Raw genomic sequence first — 22,500 nt, forward strand, 5'->3', positions numbered from 1 at the left:
TCTCTGGAGAGAAGGGATGAATGGGCCACGTTTCAGGTCGAGACCCTTCTTCAGTCGGGGGAGAGTCGGGGGAGAGGGAGACACAGAGAGATGGAAAGGTGTGAGGTGTGAAAAGGATAGATCAAAGAGGACGAAGTGTGGAGTAGATGCCAGCTAGCTCGGGGAATTCAATCAGGAGGACAGTGGGACTGGTCGGGGAACTAGGAAGGGGGGAGGGAGAGGGTAGAGCTGCTGCCTCACAGCGCCAGAGACCCGGGTTCCATCCCGACTACGGGCGCTGTCTGTACGGAGTTTGCACGTTCTCCCCGTGACCTGCGTGGGTTTTCTCCGGGCGCTCCGGTTTCCTCCCACACTCCAAAGACGTGCAGGTTTGTAGGTTAATTGGCTTTGGTGTAAATGTTAATTGTCCCCAGTGTGTGTAGGATAGTGTTAGTGTGCGGGGATCGCTGGTCGGCACGGACTCGGTGGGCAGAAGGGCCTGTTGCCGCACTGTATCTCTCAACCAAACTAAACGTTGGGTCTCAGGCCCTTCGGCCCCACAATGCCTGTGCTGAACCCGACGAAGATCTCCTCTGCCAGCACGTGATCCTGACCTTGGCCGCTGTCGGTGTGGAGTTTGCATGCTCTCCCTGAGACCGCGTGGGTTTTCTTGGAGAGACAGTGAGGGGAGAGGGTGGTGGGGGGGGGGCTGGAGTGGGGGGGGGGGGGGGGGGGGGGGGAGAAGGGGGGGGGGGAGGGGGGGGGAGGGAGTACTGGGAGACTGGGGAACGGACCTGAACCAAGCAGGGAATTATTCACCAAGCGAGTCTGTGGTTCGACAGTTCAATTTCCTTCACCCCCCCCCCCCCCCCCCCAACACACCCCCACACCCCCTGGTCAGTGAGAGTGACCACTTCCAAAGCTGCACCCCCTCCCCTCCCCATCTGACAGACCCCAACCCCCTCCTCCTCTCCCCCCTCCCCCCCTCTCCTCCTCCTCTCCCTCCCTCCTCCTCCTCTCCCCCCCTCCTCCTCTCCCTCCCTCCTCCTCCTCTCTCCCTCTCTCCTCTCCCTCCCCCTCTCTCCCTCTCTCTCTCCCTCTCTCTCCCCCCTTCTCTCCCCTCTCTCCCCTGTCTCTCTCTCTCCCCCTCTCCCCTTCTCCCCCTCTCTCTCCCTCTCCCCTCCCTCCCCCTCCCCCTCTACCTCCTTTTTCCAACCCTCTCCCCCCTCCTTTTCCCACTCCCTCCCCTCTCCCCTCCCTTTTTTCCACCCTCCCCCCCTCCCCCCTCTCCTCTCATCACACCCCTGCCCCCACGCCCACCCCCCCTCCTCTCTCCTCTCCCCCCCTCCCTCTACCCCCCCCCAACTCCCCTCTCCCTCACCCCCTCTACTTTGCCCCTTTCTCCCCCCCCCTTCCTCTCCCTCTCCCCCTTCACCCCATTTGCCCCCCCCCCCCTCGTCACTCATACAACCATATAACAATTACAGCACGGAAACAGGCCACTCGGCCCTTCTAGACTATCCCCTAGTCCCATCTACCTGCGCTCAGACCATCACCTCCATTCCTTTCCCGTCCATATAACTATCCAATTTATTTTTAAATAATAAAATCGAACCTGCCCCTCCCCCGTGAGTCTGGGCCTACCTGCCACTCGCTGGGCCACCAGACCCTCCAGGCTGTAGTCCTCGGGTTCCTGAGGCCCTTCCATCGAGTCCGCGGGGCTGGGGCTGGGAGCCGGGGCCTTCCACGGGCCGAGGGCCTGTGTCGGTGGCGATGGGGAGCCGGGGCCTGGGCTGGCCGTTCCCCGGCCCCTGTCGGTGGTGTCCAGGCCCATGGCCGGGCCCGAGAGAGAGCCTGACTGAACTAGGCCCGCCGGGAGTGAGGGTGACTGTCCCAGCCCCAGGCCTGAGGGAGGGGAAGCCTGCACTAGGCCCGGGCCTGAGAGTGATGAAGCCTGCACTAGGCCCGGGCCTGAGAGAGAAAGCGACTGCCCCAAGCCTGGGCCTGTGAAAAGGGGAGCCTGCACTAGAAGTGGGCGTGTGGGTGATGAAGCCTGAACTAGGCCCGGGAGTGAGGGTGACTGCCCCAGGTTTGGGCCTGAGAGCAACGAAGCCTGCACTAGACCTGGGCCTGTGAAAGAGGGAGCTTGCGGTAGGACTGGGCCCGAGAGTGATGAAGCCTGCACTAGGCCCGGGAGTGAGGGAGACTGCCCCAGGGCCGGCAGTGAGATGGGCTCCCCCAGGCCCAGCATCAGGGAATCCAGGGCCTCGATTGACTCCCTGATCTCGTCCCGGGTGATGTGTGGGGCCTGGGCCAGGCTGGGCTCAGAGAGGCTGTGTTGTGGGCCTGTGCTGCTGCTGCTGCTGCTGCCAGGCCGGGGCCTGTGGCAGGGCTGGGGCCCGGGAGCCACAGGAGAGGGAGCGGGGAACGCCAGGGGCCGCCTGGAGGAGCCAGGGGCCGCTCTCGGGCCCGGCCTGGACCACAGGCAGAGGGCCCGGGTACCCGGGAGAGGGCAGGGCCCCATCGGAAGACGACCGGCCCACCAGGGCCACGGGCTCCATCCCCGGCAGGTCATCGTCCAGGATATCGGTCTCCCGCTCGGCCCCTTCACCGTTGACGTGCACCTGGGCGGGGCACCAGGATGTGGCGGGGCTCCAGGCCGGGGCCTAGGCCTAGGCCGTGCATCGGGCCTACTCCGCCCAGGCCGAAGCCGCTGAGCAGCCGGTCCAGCTCGTGTTGCTCGTCCGGGGTGAGGCCCGGGGCCTGTACGGGCGGGTCCTCTGTCCGGGCTGGCGAGCTGGAGTTCCCGGAGTCGCTGCTGACGGACAGAGTGTGGTCAAGGTGGTTGGGGAGGACGGACAGAGGGGCCCCGTTAGTGGTCAAGGCCCCGGGCACTAACTCTGCAGAGCCCTTCTTCACTCGAGCATACAGGCTCCCGTCCAGTGGGCCCTGGGTGTGGGCCACATCTAGAGGAGAGAGGAGGGAGAGAGAGCGAGAGACATTCGGGCCAATACGAGCAGGAGGGAGGCCCAGGCGGGACTAATTCTGAGAGAGGGGGAGATGGAGAGAGGGATCTAATGGGGGGGAGAGAGACAGGCTCCGAGTCCAGTGGGCCTGGAGAGGGGAGAGGGATGGAGGAGAGGGAGAGAGAGAGGGAGTGGGAGAGAGGGAGGAGAGAGAGAGAGAGACTATAGACCATATAGTGCAGGAGTAGAGAGGCCATGCGACCCATTCGAGGGACAGCATCGCGATTGGAGAGAAGGCGGGACGGGGGGTGAGGTGAGGGAGGGGAGGAGGGAGGGAGAAAGAGACGAGGGAGAAGGAGGGAGAGGAGAGAAGGGATGTTGAGGAGAGGGCGAGCCCTTGGAGAGAGAACGAGAAGAGATGATGGGGGAGGAAGAGGAGGGGAGAGGAGAGGACGTGGAAGGACCGGGAGTGGAGAGGAGGAGGAGGAGTGATGAGGGGAAAAAGGAGGGCCACAGGAGGGTAGAGGATATAGCCCAAGGAACTGTGAGGACTGGAGAGAAGAGGCGCGAGAGAGAGGGAGGAGACGGAGAGGAGGGGAAAGAAGGGAGAGAGCGGAAAGAGGGAAGGGAGGAGGAGGAAGGAGAAGAGGAAGAGGAGAGGAGAGGGAGGGACAGACGGGAGGAGAGGAGAGGAGAGGAGAGGTGAGGAGAGGAGAGGGGAGGAGAGGGATGAAGAAGGGTGGAGAGGAGAGGAGAGGATGAGGAGATCAGGGAAGGAGGAGGGGAGGAGAGGGGAGAAAGAGAGGACGAAGGAGAGAGAAGATGGGAAGGAGAGAGGGAGTGGAGGGGGAAGAGGGAGGCGGAGGAGGGGATGGGAGGGAAGGGGGAGGAAAGGGAGAGGGGAGGTGCGGAGGGGACTGGGGGGGCAAGGATAGATGAAGAGGAGGGAAGGGGAGAGGAGGGGGAGAGGAGTAGAAGCACCGGTAGGAGAGGGAGGTACAGGAGAGAGGAATGCAGAGGGGGAGGCCGAGGGGACGAGAAGGGAGGGGAGGGATGATGGAGAGATAGGGGAGAGGGGGAGGACGAAAATGAGGGGAGGGAACAGAGAGGGAAGGGGAAGGGAGAGAGGAGCGGACAGGAGAGGAGGCACAGGGGGGAGGAGAGGAAAATGAGGGGAGGAGAGCAGAGGAAGGGTGGGAGGAGTGGAGAGGAGAGGAGAGGATGGAGAAAGGGGAGGAGAGAAGAGGAACGAGAGAGCAGGGGATTGGGGGGGAAGTAGCGGGTGGAGAGGGGAGGGGAGGAGAGGGGAGGGGGAGGGGAAGGGGGACAGGGAAGGGGAGGGTTGGGAAGGGGGCGGGGAAGAGGAAGCCAGGAGGGAGGGAAGCAGAGGGGGAGGGAGGAGGGAGGGAGAGAGGGAAAGGGGGGGGATGAGAGGAGGGGAGAAATTGAGGAGAGGCAGGAGGAGGAGAGGGGGAAAGGGGAGAGGAGGAGGGGAAGGGGAGCTAAGAAGGGAAGGAGAGAAGGGGGGGAGATGATAAAAAGGGAGGGAAGGGAAGGAAATTGGAGGGAAGAGAAGGGAATGGGACGGAGGGAAAGGACAAGGGTGGGGACCGAGAGGGGAGAGGGAGAGGCGGATAGGGGGAAGGTTCGGGGAGGGGGCTAGGAAGGACAGAGGGGGAGGGGAGAAGGAAGGGGGGGAGGAGAGGAGGGAGGGGCGGGAAGTGGGGAGAAGGGAAGAAGGGGGAGGAGAGGGGGGAGAGGACACGTGGAAGGGAAGAGAGGGGAGGAAGAGGAGGAAAGAGGGGGGGGGGAGGAGGGGAGGAAGAGGGTGATGAGCGGAGAGGGAGGCAAGAAGAGAGGAAAGGTGATGAGAAAGGAGGGGAGAGGGGGAAGTTGAAGTGAAGGGAGGAAGACTGGAGGAGCGGAGGTCAAGGGAAGGGAAGGAGAAGGGCAAAAAATACCCGGGAGGAGGAGGACAGGGGAGGGGGGGCGGAAGGAGAAAAGAGAAAGGAGGGAGTTAAGGAAGGGAGAGGCGCGGGGGAAGGGGGGGGAGAGATGGAAGAGGAGAAGGGGAGGAGAGCAAAGAAGGGGAAGGGGACTTGAGGGGAAGAGGACGGAAGAGGAAGAAAGGGGAGGAGGGGAGGGGGAAGGAGAGGAGAATAGAGGGGGGGAGAGGAAAAGGACTCAAGGGGAGAGGAAAGCGGAGACAACTTCTGAAAAAGCGAAGGAAGGGAGCCCCCAGAAAGTGAGGAGGGAGAAGAAGAGGGGGAGGAAAGAGGGCAGGAGGGGACGGGGAGACTGAGGGGGGGAGAAGGAGTGGGAGAGGGTAAAGAGGAGAGAGTACAACGAGGAGAGGGGGAAGAACAGAGAGGGGAAACTCATAAAAAGGGAGAGGGGGGAAAGGGAGAGGAGAAGGGGGGGGAGCAGAAGGGAAGGGAGCGAGGAGGTGGAGTGTGGGAGGGGAGGGAGAGGGGGAGGAGAAGGGGTCACAAGAAGGAGGGATAAGGGGAGGAAAAACGAGGGGAGGGGAGGAGGGGGAAGTGGGGGAGGCAGAGGGGGAAGGAGAATCTTGGAATAAGGACGAAAAGTTCAAAGATGCTATGAAAGGGGAGGAGAAAAGAAGCGAGGGGAGAGGGGGTTAGGGAGGGGGGGGAAGGCTGAAGAGGGGGAGGAGCCAGGGGGAAAGGAGAGAAGAGAGGAGGGGAGAAGGATAGGGGAGGGAAGGAAATAGGAAAGGATGCCTTTTTGGGGCTCTTCAAAGACGAAGACTCAGAAGGGAAGAAACATCTAGCTGGGTCTTCAGAAAGAGGAGAAAGGGAAGGGGAAAGGAAAGGGGAGGAGGGGGAGAGGGGAGGTCTCGGGAAGAGGAGGAAAAAAAGATGGAGGGAAGCGGGGTAAGGAGAGGAAGGAGAGGGAGGAGGAAAGGTAAAAGGGAGGAGGGAGAGGGGGAAAAGGGGAGGAGAGGGAAGAGGAAAAAGGGAAAGAGGGAGGGAGGGAGAGGAAGGGAGGGAAGGGGGGGGGGTCGAAGGGTGGAGGGGAGAGGAAAATGACAGAAGGAGGAAGGGGGAGAAGGGGATCTGAGGAGAGGGAGGGGAGAGGAGGAGGGGGGAGGGGAGAGGCGGGAGAGGAAAAGGCGAGGCGGGGGAGAAGGGGAGGGTGAGGGAGGAGGGGGGGAGGAGGAAGAGGGAAGGGGGAAGAGGAAGAGGATGGAGAAGGGAAAGGAGTAGAATTCTAAAATAAAGAGAACTTGAAGGAGAGGATGAAATGGGGAAAATGGGATAGGAGAGGAGAGGGGAATAGAGGAGGTGGGGAGGGACAAGGGGTGGGAGGGCAAGGAGAGGAAGGAAAGGAGGGGGCAGCACGGAGGACGAGGAGGGGAGGGGAGGAGGGATAAAAGGGGAGGGGAGAAAGGGGATAGAAGGGAGAAAAGGCCGGGAGAGGAGTGGGGAGAAGAGTAAAACGAGAGGGAAGAGGTAGGGTAGGATATGGGAGGGGAGATGGAGAGGGGGAAGGAGAAGGAGCGAAAGGGGAGAGGATGAGGGGGGGAGAGAAAGGAAGGGAAGGAAGAAAGGGGGGCGAGGGAGGGGAAGGGAAGGGGAGTCCCAGGCAAGGTGGCGGAAAAAAAAGGAGAGAAGAGGGAGAGGGGAAAAGAGAGGAGCATGGCCAAGAGAAGAAAGAGGAAGGGAAGGGAGTGGGGAGGAAAAGCTTGGGGGGGAGAAGGGAGGGGAGGGGAACGCGGGGGAGGGAAGGGGGAGGAGGGAGGGAAGAAAAGGGAAGGGGTGGAAAGGGGGAGGGATGGAGGGAGGAAAGGAGAGGAAGAAGAAGAGGGGGTGGGGAGGGAGCAGGAGGGTGAGGGAAGGGAGGGGGGAAGGACGGGGGAGAAGAAGGTGAGGGTAACAAGAGGGGGAAAGGCGGAGGAGAAGGGAAAGGGGAGGGGAGGGGGGACAGGGAGAGGCAAGGAGAGTGAAAGGGAGGGGGGAGGGCAGAGGGGCGGGGGAAGAGGAAGGGAAGGAGTGGAAGGCAGGAGAGGGGAGGGGGGAGGAGGGGGGAAGGGGGAGAGGGAGGAGAATGAGAGGAGGGAGAAGGAAAGCTGGAGGAGCTAGGAATGAGAGAAAGAGTGAGAGAGAACAGGGAGGGAGGGGGAAGGGGAATGGGGAATGAGGGAAGGAGGCAGAAGGGAGGGGACAGGGAGGGTAGGGGGGGTAGGAGGAGAGGAGAGCGAGAGGGAAGGTGGGAGGGGAGAAGGGAAGTGATAAGGGAATTCAGGAAAGCTAGGGGGGGGGAGGGAGGGGGAAAGAGAGGGGAATGAGGAAAAGGGAGAGGAGGAGGAGGGGGAAAAAAAGGGGAAACAGGGGAGGCGAGGAAAGGGGAGGGGGGGAGAGGGGGAGAGAGGGGGGGAAAGAGGGGAAAGAGAGGGAAGACGGGAGGGGGGGGGAAGAGGAAAAAAAAGTAGGAGACAGAGAGGGGGAGCAGGGAGGAAGGGGAGGAGAGGAGAGGGCAGGGGGGGGGGGAGGGGAGGGAAGGAGAGGGAAGAGGAGGAAGGGGGAGGGGTAAAAAGAAGAGGGAAGGAGGAGAGGGGAGGGGAGGAAGGGAGGGGGGGGGGGAAAGGGAGTAGGAGAGGGGAGGGGGATGTAAGGGGGGAGGAGGGGGAGGGGAGAAAAGGGGAGGGCTAGGGAGGGGGGGAAAGGGACGGAGAGGGGGAGGAAAGGGGAGGGGAGGGAGGGGGGGGAGGAAGACAGGGGGAGGGGAGGGGGAAGGGTAGGGGAGAGAAAAAGCCAAGGAGAAACGGAGGGGGGGAGGAGGGAGAGGAGAGCTGAAGGGAAAAGAGAGGGGGCAGAAGAGGGAGGGGAAAGAAGGGAAAGACCCAGAAGGAGGGAAGGAGTAGGGGGAGGAAGATAGAGAGAAGGAAGAGGAGAGGAGAGGGAAGGGAGGAGGAAAGGGGAGAGGGAGAGATGGGAGGAGGAGAGAGGGGGGGGGAGGGGAGAGGGGAAAGGAGGAATGAAGAGGGGAAGAGAGGGGGGGAGGGAGGGCAGGAGGAGAGAGAGAGAAGAGGGGGAGAGGCAGACGGGGGGAAGGGGAGAGAAAACCGGGGGGGGGGGGGGGGGAGGAGAGGGAAGGGGGGGAAAGGAGGGGGGGAGGAGAGGGGAGGAAGGGCAGGAGAGGGGGGGAGAAGGGAGGAGAGGAAAACGGGGAGGAAGGGGAGATGAGAGGGGGGGAGGGGGGGGAAGAGAGAAAGGGGGAAAGGGGAGAGGGAGAGGTGAGAGGGGGGTTTAAGAGAGAGGAGACGGAGAGGGAAGAGGGAGGAATGGCAGAGAGAGGGGTGGCAGAGGAGGGGAGAGCGAGGGAGGGGGGGGTTGAGGGAGAGGGGAGGAGGGGGGGGGGGGAGAGGAGGGGGAGGGGAGGAAGAAGGGGGGGGAGGGGGAGTGAGGGGGGAGGGGGGAGGGAGAGAGGGAGAGGGAGGGGAAAGAGAGAGGAGAGGGGGGAACGAGGGAGGAGGGGAGGGAGGAAGGGAGAAGAGGGAGAGGGGGAGAGAGAGAGGGAGCGAGAGGGAGAGAGAGGGAGAGAGAGGGAGAGGGGGAGAGGGAGAGAGGGAGAGAGGGAGAGAGGGAGAGAGGGAGCTAGGGGGTGAAAGGGAGAGAGAGGGGGAGAGATAGCGGGGGAGAAAGCAGGTGTGAAGAGAGGGGGAGAGAGAGGGGGAGAGAGGGGAGGAGAGGGCAGAGGGAAGGGAGAGGGGAGGGGGGGAAAGGAGGGGGGAGGGGGCAGAGGAAGAAAGGGGAGGGGGGGGAGAAAGGGGAGAAGAAAGAGGGGGGGGGGCGTAGGAGGCCCGGGGGGGGGAAGGGAGGGGAGCAGAGAGGGGGTGGGAGAGAGGAGAGGAGGAGGGGGAGAGGGGGGGGGAGGGGAAGCGACGGGAAGATAGAAGAGGGAGGAGAGGGGAACAAGGAGGGGGAGAGCGGGGAAGAGAGGGGGAGGGAAGGGGGGAGAGAAAGGGAAGAAAGGGGGGAAGGGGAGGGAGAGGGAAAAGGGGAAGGGAGGGGGAAGGACGGAGGGAGGGGAGAGAGGTGGGGAGGGGGGGATGAGAGCGAGGGAGGAGAGGAGGAGAGGGTGAAACTGAGATTGGCGCGAGGGGCGAGAGAGAAAAGGAGAAAGAGACAAAGAGCGGGAGCTATAGATGACCGGTCTCCCAGGACAGGCCCGCTGAAGCAGCCGGGCACCGGCCAGCGACGTTGAGTGGAGCAGCAGAGAGGGGCCCGGAGAGGGGACTGGAGAGTGGGCGGAGGACGAGAGTAGCGCGAGATGGAGGGAGATGGGGAGAGGCTAGGCAAGGTTAGAGGAGACACAGGGGAGGGTCTGGAGGAATGGTGGGGGTTTAAGAGGGCACGGATCCTAGCCGAAGGAACAGAGTGGGTTAGAGGCACGGTGGATCACAAACTGCCTGCGCACGAGGTAAATAGAGGCAGCGGCAGAGGGGTTAGAGGGCTCGGAGAGGGGTTGATGGCACGGGATGGGTTAGAGGCCCGGGTTTGGGGGTGGGTTAGAGGGGTGGCGTTGGTGGGGTAGAGGGCAATTTGGGGTGGGTTAGAGGGCACGGGGAGGATGGGTTAGAAGGCAACGGGTGGGTTAGAGGCAAGGGAGGCTATAGAGGGGCACGGGATGGGTTAGAGGGCCCAATGGCCCAGGTCGGGTTAGACTGCGAGCAGAGCAGGTCAGGTTGAGGCCACGATGGGATGGGTTAGAGGGCATTTCCCACTGGGTTAGAGGGAACAGGGAGGTTAGAGGGCACGGGGGGCTGGTTAGAGACATACGCTGGGGGGGTAGAGGGCACCCACCTCACTTTTCCAGCTTGCACCAGCGGTGGGGTGGGTTAGAGTGAAGGACTGGCTCGTGTTCGGAGGGGCACGAGGTGGGTCTCAAGAAAAAACGGGGTGGGTTAGAGGGCACGTTTTTTACACGTGGCCCGGCACGGTGGACGGGTTTAGAGGAAACGGGGGGGGTAAACGTTGAGGGGCACGGTGATGGGTTAGAGGGCAGACAGGGGGCTCCCGTACATTGAGGGGCACGGGTTGGGTGTTAGAGTGCACGGTGGTGGGGATGTGTGTTAGAGGGCACGGGGTGGGATGTGTGGCCACATGTATGTGTTGTAAATGGGTTAGAGGGTGTGGGTGCTTGCTGCAGTATACGAGAATGTGGGTTAAGTGTGTGCTGTCATGTGTTAGAGGGACCGTGATGTGTGTTAGAGGGCTCGTGTGCTAGTGTGGGGTGTGTGTGTATGCCAAGCACGCGCCGGGGTGGGTAGTGGCACGGGGTGTGTAGAGGGCCGTGTGGGGGTTAGTCAGTGTGTGAGGGTGGGTTAGTGTGATGTGCTGTGGTTAGCTAGGGCAACGTGGGGGTTAGTGTGGCAAGGTGGGCGTGTCAGTGGTTAGAGGGCACGGGGGGGGTAGAGGGACGGTGGGGTGAGTAGAGTGTCAGGGTGGGAAGGGGTTCGCCCCGCACAGGGTGGGTGTGGGGTGTCACGGGGATTTTTGGTTATGTGGGTGGTGTGGATGTAGTTAGAGGGCACGGTGCTGGGTGGGGTAGAGGGCACGGGGTGGGGTTAGAGGGTCAGGGGTGTGGTTGTGCGTGCCTGTGTGTGTGTGTGCATGTGTGTGCGGTGTGAGGGGTCAGTGTGTGTGGTGTCGAGGGGCCGTGTGTGTACGTGTGCACGATGTGTGTAGTAGTGTACCCGTGGTGCGTAGAGGGGCAAGGGTGTGCGTAGGTGTGTGGCTGTGGTGGTACATATGAGGTGCCAATGGTGCGTGGGCTCAGGGGGGGGGTAGTGTGGCGTGAGGGTGTGGGCGTGAGGGCACAGGCTGCGTGTGGCAGCCTATTGTCTAAGGGTGGGTAGATTGACAGGGGAATGGAGCAGGGCACGGGGGGTTAGTGCCGGTGGGGTGGGTGTGCTACGGTGGGAGCACGGGTGTGCGACTAGGATAAAGAAGATACAGGACTCTATTGGTCCCACATTGTCCCCAATGGGAAATGGGAAAAAGGCGGGATGGAAAAGTCTGGAAAAACCGGCCACAGGCTGTCCCCACTTCCGTAAATACAAGGAGGTACAGATCTTCCTGCCCAGTGGGATGGGTTCCCGAAGCATTACCCCACAGGGCACCTGTGGGTGGTAGTGGACTGGTGGTTAGGCACTTCAGTTCCCTTAGAGGGCCGTCCGGGGGTAGCTTTCCCCACGAGGTACAGGTTAGAGGGCACGGGGGGGTGTGGTTAAACGTGCTGGAGGAAAATGTAGAGGGCAGCAGAATCTATGGTGTAGTGAGGGACATGTGGAACGATATCGGGCCAACCTGTTCTCCAGATTTGGGCTAGGTGGGATGAGGTTAACCAGCGACCTTGTGGTCCTAGAGGGCACGGTGTAGTTTCTGCCCTTATCTTTGTGTGTGTGTACCTGGACAATGCATTGCGAGACAAAAGCTGGAGACATGGTATCATAGACACCTGGGGTCCACCCTGGATATACACAGCATGTAACAAAATAGAGAGAGGCCCCAGGTGAGAGTGTACAGCAGTTGCCTGGGTTTACAACACACACAGTTCAGAGAAATGTGAAAACTTAGGTCTTACAGACACACACAGGGGTATGTTACACACCACCTGATCAGGTGGCAATGTTGAGACACACACACACAGTGAGTCAAACAAGCCTTTTCCCAATGAGACATTGTGATTCACACAAGAGGACGCAGCTGATTCAGGACACGAGGCAGTACAGAATACTAGGGGTACAACAGATCAGGAACATTTACACAGAGCGAATGGTAGCAGGTTGCAAGAGTTCCAGTGGAAGTGGGGCGGCACTGATGCTTAGGTCATCATTACGCACATTGAAATGGGATAGGCAAAGTTTGACGCAGGGACACACGACGTTTATGGGTTGAGACCAGGCAGAGATGCAAGGGGAAAAAAACACATTTGTGACGCGCAGGACTTGTACGGGCCGAGATGCCTGTTTCCGTGCTGTCCTGTGATATGGTCATCTATACAACACAGTCATCGGCCCAGGTGAGTGCCTGACCATTGAGCTTCCAGTGTCACTCTGTGAAACGTCAGTTAACAGTCTGTGAAAAATTTACATAACCTGCAGACACGGACGTCTCGGGAGTGTGGGAGGAAGGCAACCGGTTTGTTGGTGCTGACGAGTGAAGGTCAGGGTGAGAGGAACAGGGAAAACTCGCGTGCTTTGGCACGGATTTTGTAGGGCCGAGGATGGCCGGTTTCCGTGCGTAATTGTTATACAAAATTTATATGGGGACTGTATAATGGCACCCATCATACGGCAGAGACCAGTCAGTGCTTGCAGCTGTACATTAATCTCCCCTGTCCCACTGGACGAGTTCATTCCAAGAGTTCTCCCCTCTTCTGTAACGTCAGCCCTGATTTCGAACTCGGAGATTATGTTTAATGGCCACTCTTCGGGTACTCGCGGGATCATGTTTTCATCGTCTGAAATATCTTCATCAGTCTTCCGAGTAACCTGCCGTTAGACACATAGACAATAGGTGCAGGAGTAGAGGCCATTCGGCCCTTCGAGTCTGCACCATTCGCCATTCAATATGATCATGGCTGATCATCCAACTCAGTATCCTGTACCTGCCTTCTCTCCATACCCCCTGATCCCTTTAGCCACAAGGGCACATCTAACTCCCTCTTAAATATAGCCAATGAACTGGCCTCAACTACCTTCTGTCCTTCTGTGGCAGAGAGTTCCACAGATTCACCACTCTCTGTGTGAAAAATGTTTTCCTCATCTCGGTTTTAAAGGATTTCCCCCTTATCCTTAAGCTGTGACCCCTTGTCCTGGACTTCCCCCAACATCGGGAACAATCTTCCTGCATCTAGCCTGTCCAACCCCTTAAGAATTTTGTAAGTTTCTATAAGATCCCCCCTCAATCTTCTAAATTCTAGCGAGTACAAGCCGAGTCTATCCATTCTTTCTTCATATGAAAGTCCTGACATCCCAGGAATCTGGTGAACCGTCTCTGCACTCCCTCTATGGCAAGAATATCTTTCCTCAGATTAGGTGACCAAAACTGTACGCAATACTCCAGGTGTGGTCTCACCAAGACCCTGTACAACTGCAGTAGAACCTCCCTGCTCCTAGACTCAAATCCTTTTGCTATGAATGCTAACATACCATTGGCTTTCTTCACTGCCTGCTGTACCTGCATGCCTACTTTCAATGACTGGTGTACCATGACACCCAGGTCTCGTTGCATCTCCCCTTTTCCTAGTCGGCCACCATTTAAATAGTCTGCTTTCCTTAAGGAAATAGGCAACGTTTCGGGCCGAAACCCTTCCGGGTTTCGGCCCGAAACGTCGCCTATTTCCTTCGCTCCATAGATGCTGCTGCACCTGCTGAGTTTCTCCAGCATTTTTGTGTACCTTCTGCCTACTTTCAATGACTGGTGTACCATGACACCCAGGTCTCAGCGAGTCTACCCTAGTACGTGCCGTTAGCGCTAGGAGACGTCCCCGAGCTCCGGCGTACCCGCTACGTTCATTCTCCGTGCTTACCACGTGTTAGATTTTTTTAATAACTCGGGAGAACTCTTGGAATGAACTCACACCATGGGACAGGACGCTATTAAAGTTTGATTGTTCCATCTGGGACACGGCAATAAAACACTCGTGACTCTGGAGGGAGATAGTATTAGCACACGGAGAGATCCAGGAAGGGTTCATAGAGTTTAACAGAGAGGCTGGGATGATGGACTGGGCGAAGTGTGGCTTTGTCAGTCAGTGAGTGATGTCTGAATATGATCGGCAAGCTGGGCTTCAATCCAGGCTGCTTAGTTTACAGCACGGAAACAGGCCCTTCGGCCCATCGAGTCCACACCAGTACGGGTGTCAGGGGTTATAGAGACTATAGACAATAGGTGCAGGAGTAGAGGCCATTCGGCCCTTCGAGCCAGCACGGCCATTCAATGTGATCACGGCTGATCATCCCCAATCAGTACCCCGTTCCTGCCTTCTCCCCATATCCCCTGACTCCACTATCTTTAAGAGCCCTATCTAGCTCTCTCTTGAAAGCATCCAGAGAACCGGCCTCCACCGCCCTCTGAGGCAGAGAATTCCACAGACTCACAACTCTCTGTGAGAAAAAGTGTTTCCTCGTCTCCGTTCTAAATGGCCGACCCCTTATTCTTAAACTCCGTTCTAAATGGCTTACTCCTTATGAATGGTGGTGCTGGCTCGAAGGGCCGAATGGCCTCCTCCTGCACCCATTGTGTATTGTCACCCCACAGCTTCCTGCGCTTCAAGGAATAAAGTCCTCGCTGCCCCTCATCCTCATTCTCCCCTCCCCCCCCCCCCCTCCTCCAGCCCATCCCCCAGTATCTGTGGGCGGCGGTGATGAGGTGGACAGGTGGTCTGAGCCCAGACTGGACACTCACTGGACACCCCCTGTCCATGGCTATTTCAGTGTGTGCTAATCTGATCACAAGCTGCAAACAGCAAACACACACGCACACACACACAGTCTCATACACACGTGCACACACACACACACACACACACACACGTGCACACGCACACACACACAGTCTCATACACACACACACACACACACACACCCCACACGTGCACACACACACAGTCTCATACACACAAATACATACACACACACACAGTCTCATACACACGTGCGCACACGCACACACAGTCTCATACACACGTGCACACACACACATACATGTGCACACACACACACAGTCTCATACACCTGTACACACACGCACACACACAGTCCCACACACGCATATACACACTCACACACATGCTCACACACATACACACTCTCATACACACGTGCACACACACACATATACACAGTCTCACACACGCGTACACACAAGCACATACACGCACAAAAGCACACACACATGCAGTCTCACACACACATACACGCACGCACACACACTCATACACACATGCACACAAACTAACGCACACACAAAATCTCACACGCGCACACACACACACTCACAGCCAATCGCACATGTATACACACACACACAAACGCACACACGTGCACACAAACACGTACACTGTATCATACACACACACACACGCGCACAGATCTCACACACATGCATATACACACACACACACACAATCGCACACGTACACACACACACGCACACACACACACATATACACACGCACACATACACACACACGCACACACACACACATGCACACACACACACACACACACGTACATGCACACACACACACACCCACGCACTCACTCACACACATTCAGGGTTGGGACTCAAGCTATTGTAGGATCAGTCCGAAGAAGGGTCTCAACCCGAAACGTCACCCATTCCTCCACGCCAGAGATACTGCCTGTCCCGCTGAGTTACTCCAGCTTCTTGTGTCTATCTATGGCAGGATCAATCAGACTTCTGACCTATCCTTCCATGAGCTTTAAGACTGAAGAGATACAGCACAGAAACAGGCCCTTCAGCCCACCGAGTCCGTGCCGACCAGCGATCCCCGCACATGTTGTTGATCTTAAAGTCGTACAAGACGTTGGTGAGGCCAGAATTAGGTGTATTATGTCCAGTTTTGCTCATCCTGCTACTGGAAAGATGCCATTCATGTGGAACGAGGGCCGAGATTTGTGGACGCAGCCCAGACCGTCACACACACGCACGTACACACACACACACACACACGCACGTACACACACGCACACGCACACACACACACACACAAACACACACACACACACACACACACCACACTCCCATCGCAAACATCTACACCTCACGCACTCGGCAAGGCCACACATCATCACAGGACCAGTCTCACACCCACACACTCCCTCTTCACTCTCCCATCGGGCACACAGGCACAGAACACACACACCACAACACACACACACACCTCCAGATTCAGGGACAGTTTCTTCCCGGCTGTTATCAGGCAACTGAACCGTCCTCTCACCAACTAGAGAGCGGTCCTGACCTCCCATCCACCTCATTGGAGACCCTCGGACTATCCTTGATCGGACTTTGCTGGCTTTACCTTGCATTAAACGTTATTCCCTTTATCCTGTATCTGTACACTGTGGACGGCTCGATTGTAATCATGTATTGTCTTTCCGCTGACTGGTTAGCACGCAACAGAAGCTTTTCACTGGACCTCGGTACACGGGGCAGTAAACTCAATTCAGTACTAATATTATCCTACACACACACACTAGGGCCAATTAACCTACAAACTTGCACGTCTTTGGAGTGTGGGAGGAAACCGGAGCACCTAGAGAAAACTCACACAGGTCATTAGAAACATAGAAAGTAGGTGCAGGAGTAGAGGCCATTCGACCCTTCAAGCCAGCACCGCCATTCAAAGTGATCATGGCTGATCATCCACAATCAGTACCCCGTTCCTGCCTTCTCCCCATATCCCCTGATTCCTTTATCCCTAAGAGCTAAATCTAAGTTTCAGAATAAGGGGTAAGCCATTTAGAACGGAGGCGAGGGAACACTTTTTCTCCCAGAGAATTGTGAGTCTGTGGAATTCTCTGCCTCATAGAGGGCGGTGGAGGCTGGTTCTCTGGATACTTTCAAGAGAGAGCTAGATAGGGCTCTTAAAGATAGCGGAGTCAGGGGATATGGGGAGAAGGCAGGAACGGGGTACTGATTGGGGATGATCAGCCATGATCATATTGAATGGCGGTGCTGGCTGGAAGGGCCGAATGGCCTACTCCTGCACCTATTGTCTATTGTCTATAGAATGGCGGTGCTGGCTGGAAGGGCCGAATGGCCTCTACTCCTGCACCTATAGTCTATTGTCTATAGAATGGCAGTGCTGGCTGGAAGGGCCGAATGGCCTCTACTCCTGCACCTATTGTCTATTGTCTATAAATTGTCTGACTCTCTCTTGAAAACATCCAGTGAACCGGCCTCCACTGCCGTCTGTGGCAGAGAATTCCACAGATTCACAACTCTCCGGGTGGAAAAGTTTTTCCTCGTCTCAGTCCTAAATGGCCGACCCCCTTGGTTTGATAAAGGTGAGTTTTCGAGACGAGAAGGGTGTGCGTTTCAGGTTGAGAGTGCCAGTAAGTTGTGCTGCGTTTGGAGAGGGGTGTGGGCTGGCTTGGAGGAGGGGGGGGGGGAAGGTTTGACTGAAGTTAGTGAGTGTAAACTAGTCCAATGGACAGGCAGCATTGTGACTTCACTAGGGGGCCAGCCTGCGCTGTGAAATCAGGCCGGGAGCCGAGCCAAGAGCCTGCTCCACGACTGAAATAGAATGGTATTAAATAACACATACTTCAGGAATGACACAAGGGGCCTGCTTAAATCTACCACAGATGTCAGACTGGGGCTGAAACTCGTCTCTCCTAGACTTGACGGGGATGTTGCCAGGACTCGAGGGGTCTGAGCAACTGGGAGAGTTCGGGGGCAGGCTGGGACAGGCTCGTGTCACCTCCATTCCTTCTCTGAGTTACTCCAGCTATTTGCTGTCCACCTTCGGTTTAAACCAGCATCTGCAGTTCCTTCCCAAGTTGGGAGGTCATGTTGCAGTTGTAGTCGGTGAGGCCACATTTGTGTTCAGTTCTGGGCACCGTTTGTTATAGGAAAGATGTCGTCAGGCAGGAACGATGCAGGGAGGATTCACGAGGATGTTGCCAGGACTAGAGGGTGTGAGCTACAGGGAGAGGTTGAGTAGGCTGGGTCTCTATTCATTGAAGTACAGGAGGATGAGGGGTGATCTTATAGAGGTGTATAAAATCATGAGAGGAATAGATCGGGTAGACTTGGTTTATACTCTTCTAGAATTTAGAAGATTGAGAGGGGATCTTATAGAAACTTACAAAATCTTAAGGGGTTGGACAGGCTAGATCAGAAGATTGTTCCCGATGTTAGGGAAGTCCAGGACAAGGGGTCACAGCTTAAGGATAAAGGGGAAATCCTTTAAAACCGAGATGAGAAGAACTTTTTTTCACGCAGAGAGTGGTGAATCTCTGGAACTCTCTGCCACAGAGGGGTAGTTGAGGCCACACAGTTCATTGGCTATATTTAAGAGGGAGTTAGATGTGGCCCTTGTGGCTAAAGGGATCAGGGGGTATGGAGAGAAGGCAGGCACGGGATACTGAGTTGGATGATCAGCCATGATCATATTGAATGGCGGTGCAGGCTCGAAGGGCCGAATGGCCTACTCCTGCACCTAATTTCTATGTTTCTATGTTTCTATGTAGACGCACAGAGTCTCTTGCCCCGAGGAGGGGAATCGAGGACCAGAGGACATGGGTTCAAAAGATTTAATAGGAATCTGAGGGGTAACTTTTCCACACTGAGTGTGGTGGGTGTATGGAACGAGCTGCCGGAGGAGGTAGTTGAGGCTGGGACTATCCCAACGTTTAAGAAACAGTTAGACAGGTACATGGATAGGATAGGTTTGGAGGGATATGGACCAAACGCGGGCAGGTGGGACTAGTGTAGATGGGGCATGTTGGCCGGTGTGGGCAAGTTGGGCCGAAGGGCCTGTTTCCGTGCTGTATCGCTCTGCGATAGAATGCCTGAGCTGTCGGGGGAGTCGTGAAATTACAGACCCTCTAAACTTCACCGTTGTGCGGGAAGGAACTGCAGATGCAGGTTTACACCGAAGATAGACACAAAGTGCTGGAGTAACTCAGTGGGGCAGTCCGCATCTCAGTTCAGTCTGAAGAAGGATTTTGACCTGAAATGTTATCCATTCCTTCTCTCCAGAGATGCTGCCGGTCCCGCTGAGTTACTCCAGCATTTTTTGTCTATAGGTTCAGTCCAGTTCACTGCCCCGTGTACCGAGGTACAGTGAAAAGCTTCTGTTGCGTGCTAACCAGTCAGCGGAAAGACAATACATGATTACAATCGAGCCGTCCACAGTGTACAGATACAGGATAAAGGGAATAACGTTTAGTGCAAGGTAAAGCCGGCAAAGTCCGATCAAGGATAGTCCGAGGGTCACCAATGAGGTGGATGGGAGGTCAGGACCGCTCTCTAGTTGGTGAGAGGACGGTTCAGTTGCCTGATAACAGCCGGGAAGAAACTGTCCCTGAATCTGGAGGCGTGTGTGTGTGTGTTGGTTTTCACACTTCTGTACCTCTTGCCCGATGGGAGAGGGGAGAAGAGGGAGTGACCGGGGGGTGAGACTGGTCCTTGATGATGCTGCTGGCCTTGCCGAGGCAGCGTGAGGTGGAGATGGAGGCGATGGGAGGGAGGTTGGTGTGTGCGTGTGTGTGGGTGTGTGCATGTGTGTGTGTGTGTGCGCGTGTGTGTGTGCGTGTGTGCGTGTGTGTGCGTGTGTGTGTGTGTGCGTGTGTGTGTGTGTGCGTGCGTGTGTGCGTGTGTGCGTGTGTGTGTGTGTGTGTGTGTGTGTGCGTGTGTGTGTGTGTGTGTACGTGTGTGTGTGCGTGCGTGTGTGTGTGTGTGTACATGTGTGTGTGTGTGTACACGTGTGTGTGTGTGTGTGTGTGTGTGTGTGTGTGTGTGTGTGTGTGTGTGTGTGTCTGTGTGTGTGTGTGTGTGTGTGTGTGTGTGGTGTGATGGTCTGGGCTGTGTCCACAAGACAAGTTGGTCGTGGCCACTGTGATTGACACTGAACTGTTTATTATCTCTAGACATGTACACACACACACACACAATCTCACATGCACACTCGCACTCACACACATGTACACACTCACTCATGTGCACACACAGACACACACATGTGCACACATCCACATACACATTCACACATGTACACTCACACATGTACACACACGCGCACTCACACACATGTACACACTCACATATGTACACACACACACATGTACACACTCACACATACACACACACACATGTACACACTCACACACATGTACACACACGCGCACACACACACACACACACACACACACACATGTACACACACACATGTACACTCACACACATACACACTCACACATGTACACACACGTACACTCACACACATGCACACACACACATGTACACACTCACACATGTACACACAGACACACGCCAACAGACCACGTGTGAATCAGTGTGACGTGACTGCTGAGGGTGACAACACATGAGCCATGCAGGAGGCCGTGGCAACTTGCCCCAGAGTAACACGGTGGTGGTGCAGCGGGTAGAGCTGCTGCCTCACAGCACCAGAGACCCGGGTTCCATCCCGACTACGGGCGCTGTCTGTACGGAGTTTGCAGACGGGCAGGTTTGTAGGTTAATTGACTCCTGTAAATTGTAAAAATGGTCCCTCATGTGTGTAGGATGGTGTTAGCGTGCGGGGATCGCTGGTCGGCACGGGCAGAATGGGCCGAAGGGCCTGTTTCTATGTTGGTATCTTTGAAGTCCAAAGTTAAAATAATCCCCTCTTGTCTATTGGTGAGACCACACTTGGGGTCTGGGAAAGAAATTACTAAGCTGAACATTGACTCGGATGTTGTTGGGACTCGAGGGGCTGAGCAATGGGAAGATGCTCCAAATACTTAAGGGGTTGGACAGGCTAGATGCAGGAAGATTGTTCCCGATGTTGGGGAAGTCCAGGACAAGGGGCCATACGCACAGTTTAAGGATAAGGGGGAAATCCTTTAGGACCGAGATGAGAAAAACATTTTTTTTCTCACACACAGAGAGTGGTGAATCTGTGGAATTCTCTGCCACAGAAGGTAGTTGAGGCCACACAGTTCATTGGCTATATTTAAGGGGGAGTTAGATGTGGCCCTTGTGGCTAAAGGGATCAGGGGGTATGGAGAGAAGGCAGGTACAGGATACTGAGTTGGATGATCAGCCATGATCATGTTGTGAGTCTGTGGAATTCTCTGCCTCAGAGGGCGGTGGAGGCCGGTTCTCTGGATGCTTTCAAGAGAGAGCTAGATAGGGCTCTTAAAGATAGCGGAGTCAGGGGATAAAGAAACATAGAAATTAGGTGCAGGAGTAGAGGCCATTCGGCCCTTCGAGCCTGCACCGCCATTCAATATGATCATGGCTGATCATCCAACTCAGTATCCCTACCTGCCTTCTCTCCATACCCCCTGATCCCCTTAGCCACAAGGGCCACATCTAACTCCCTCTTAAATATAGCCAATGAAGTGGCCTCAACTACCCTCTGTGGCAGAGAGTTCCAGAGATTCACCACTCTCTGTGTGAAAATGGAGAGAAGGCAGGAACGGGGTACTGATTGGGTATGATCAGCCGTGATCATATTGAATGGTGGTGCTGGCTCGAAGGGCCGAATGGCCTCTACTCCTGCACCTGTTGTCTATTGTCTATTGTGTGTGTCTGTCCAAGGTTTAGAGGGATACGTGCCAGGGATGGATGGCTAAATGGGACTAGTTCACATGGGGCACTTGGTCAGCTGGGAGGAGTTGAGTTACTCCAGCATTTTGCGTCTACACTCTACACTCAATACAGTTATTGACACAAAATGCTGGAGTAACTCAGCGGGACAGGCAGCGTCTCTTTGGAGTGTGGGAGGAAACCGGAGCGCCCGGAGAAAACCCACGCAGGTCACGGGGAGAACGTGCAAACTCCGTACAGACAGCACCCGTAGTCGGGATGGAACCTGCGTCTCTGGTGCTGTGAGGCAGCAGCTCTACCCGCTTCACCGCCACCGTGACGCTCCGGTGGGTCAGGTGTAAACATTCACCCAGGTCATCGTGACACCGCTACACACCTGCGTCCTTATTGATTAGGATTGTTCCGTGGTTGGTCGATTGATCAGCCAGTTATTGATCAGGATGCGAGGTGGAAGATGCAGAACTAATCGAGTCACTGAGTCATACACCGTGGAAACAGGCCCTTCGGCCCAACTTGCCCACACCGACCAACATGCCCCGTCTACACTAGTCCCACACCGACCAACATGTCCCATCTACACTAGTCCCACCCCGACCAACATGCCCCATCTACACTAGTCCCACCCCGACCAACATGCCCCATCTACACTAGTCCCACACCGACCAACATGTCCCATCTACACTAGTCCCACCCCGACCAACATGCCCCGTCTACACTAGTCCCACCCCGACCAACATGTCCCATCTACACTAGTCCCACCCCGACCAACATGCCCCGTCTACACTAGTCCCACCCCGACCAACATGCCCCGTCTACACTAGTCCCCCCCCGACCAACATGTCCCATCTACACTAGTCCCACACCGGCCAACATGCCCCATCTACACTAGTCCCACCTGCCCGCGTTTGGTCCATATCCCCCCAAACCTGTCCTATCCATGTACCTGTCTAACTGTTTCTTAAACGTTGGGATAGTCCCAGCCTCAACTACCTCCTCCGGCAGCTCGTTCCATACACCCACCACCCTCGAAAAGTGTGGAAAAGTTACCCCTCAGATTCCTATTAAATCTTTCCCCCTTCACCTTGAACCTGTGTCCTCTGGTCCTCGATTCCCCTACTCTGGGCAAGAGACTCTGTGCATCTACCCGATCTATTCCTCTCATGATTTTATACACCTCTATAAGATCTCCCCTCATCCTCCTGCGCTCCATGGAA

At 56.6% G+C, this 22,500-nt stretch overlaps 1 protein-coding gene across 1 annotated transcript in view; it reads right to left on the reverse strand.

Moving 5' to 3' along the window:
• Positions 1-22,500, reverse strand: part of LOC129693551 (tensin-1-like) — a 120,794-nt gene that overhangs the window by 55,721 nt on the left and 42,573 nt on the right. Inside the window, 3 exon segments of the mRNA XM_055630351.1 lie at positions 1,624-2,323; positions 2,355-2,612; positions 2,614-2,945. Of these exon segments, the coding sequence (XP_055486326.1) occupies positions 1,624-2,323; positions 2,355-2,612; positions 2,614-2,945 (1,290 nt within the window).

The sequence above is a fragment of the Leucoraja erinacea genome, unplaced genomic scaffold (assembly GCF_028641065.1).
Source record: "Leucoraja erinacea ecotype New England unplaced genomic scaffold, Leri_hhj_1 Leri_344S, whole genome shotgun sequence".
NCBI lineage: Eukaryota > Metazoa > Chordata > Chondrichthyes > Rajiformes > Rajidae > Leucoraja > Leucoraja erinaceus.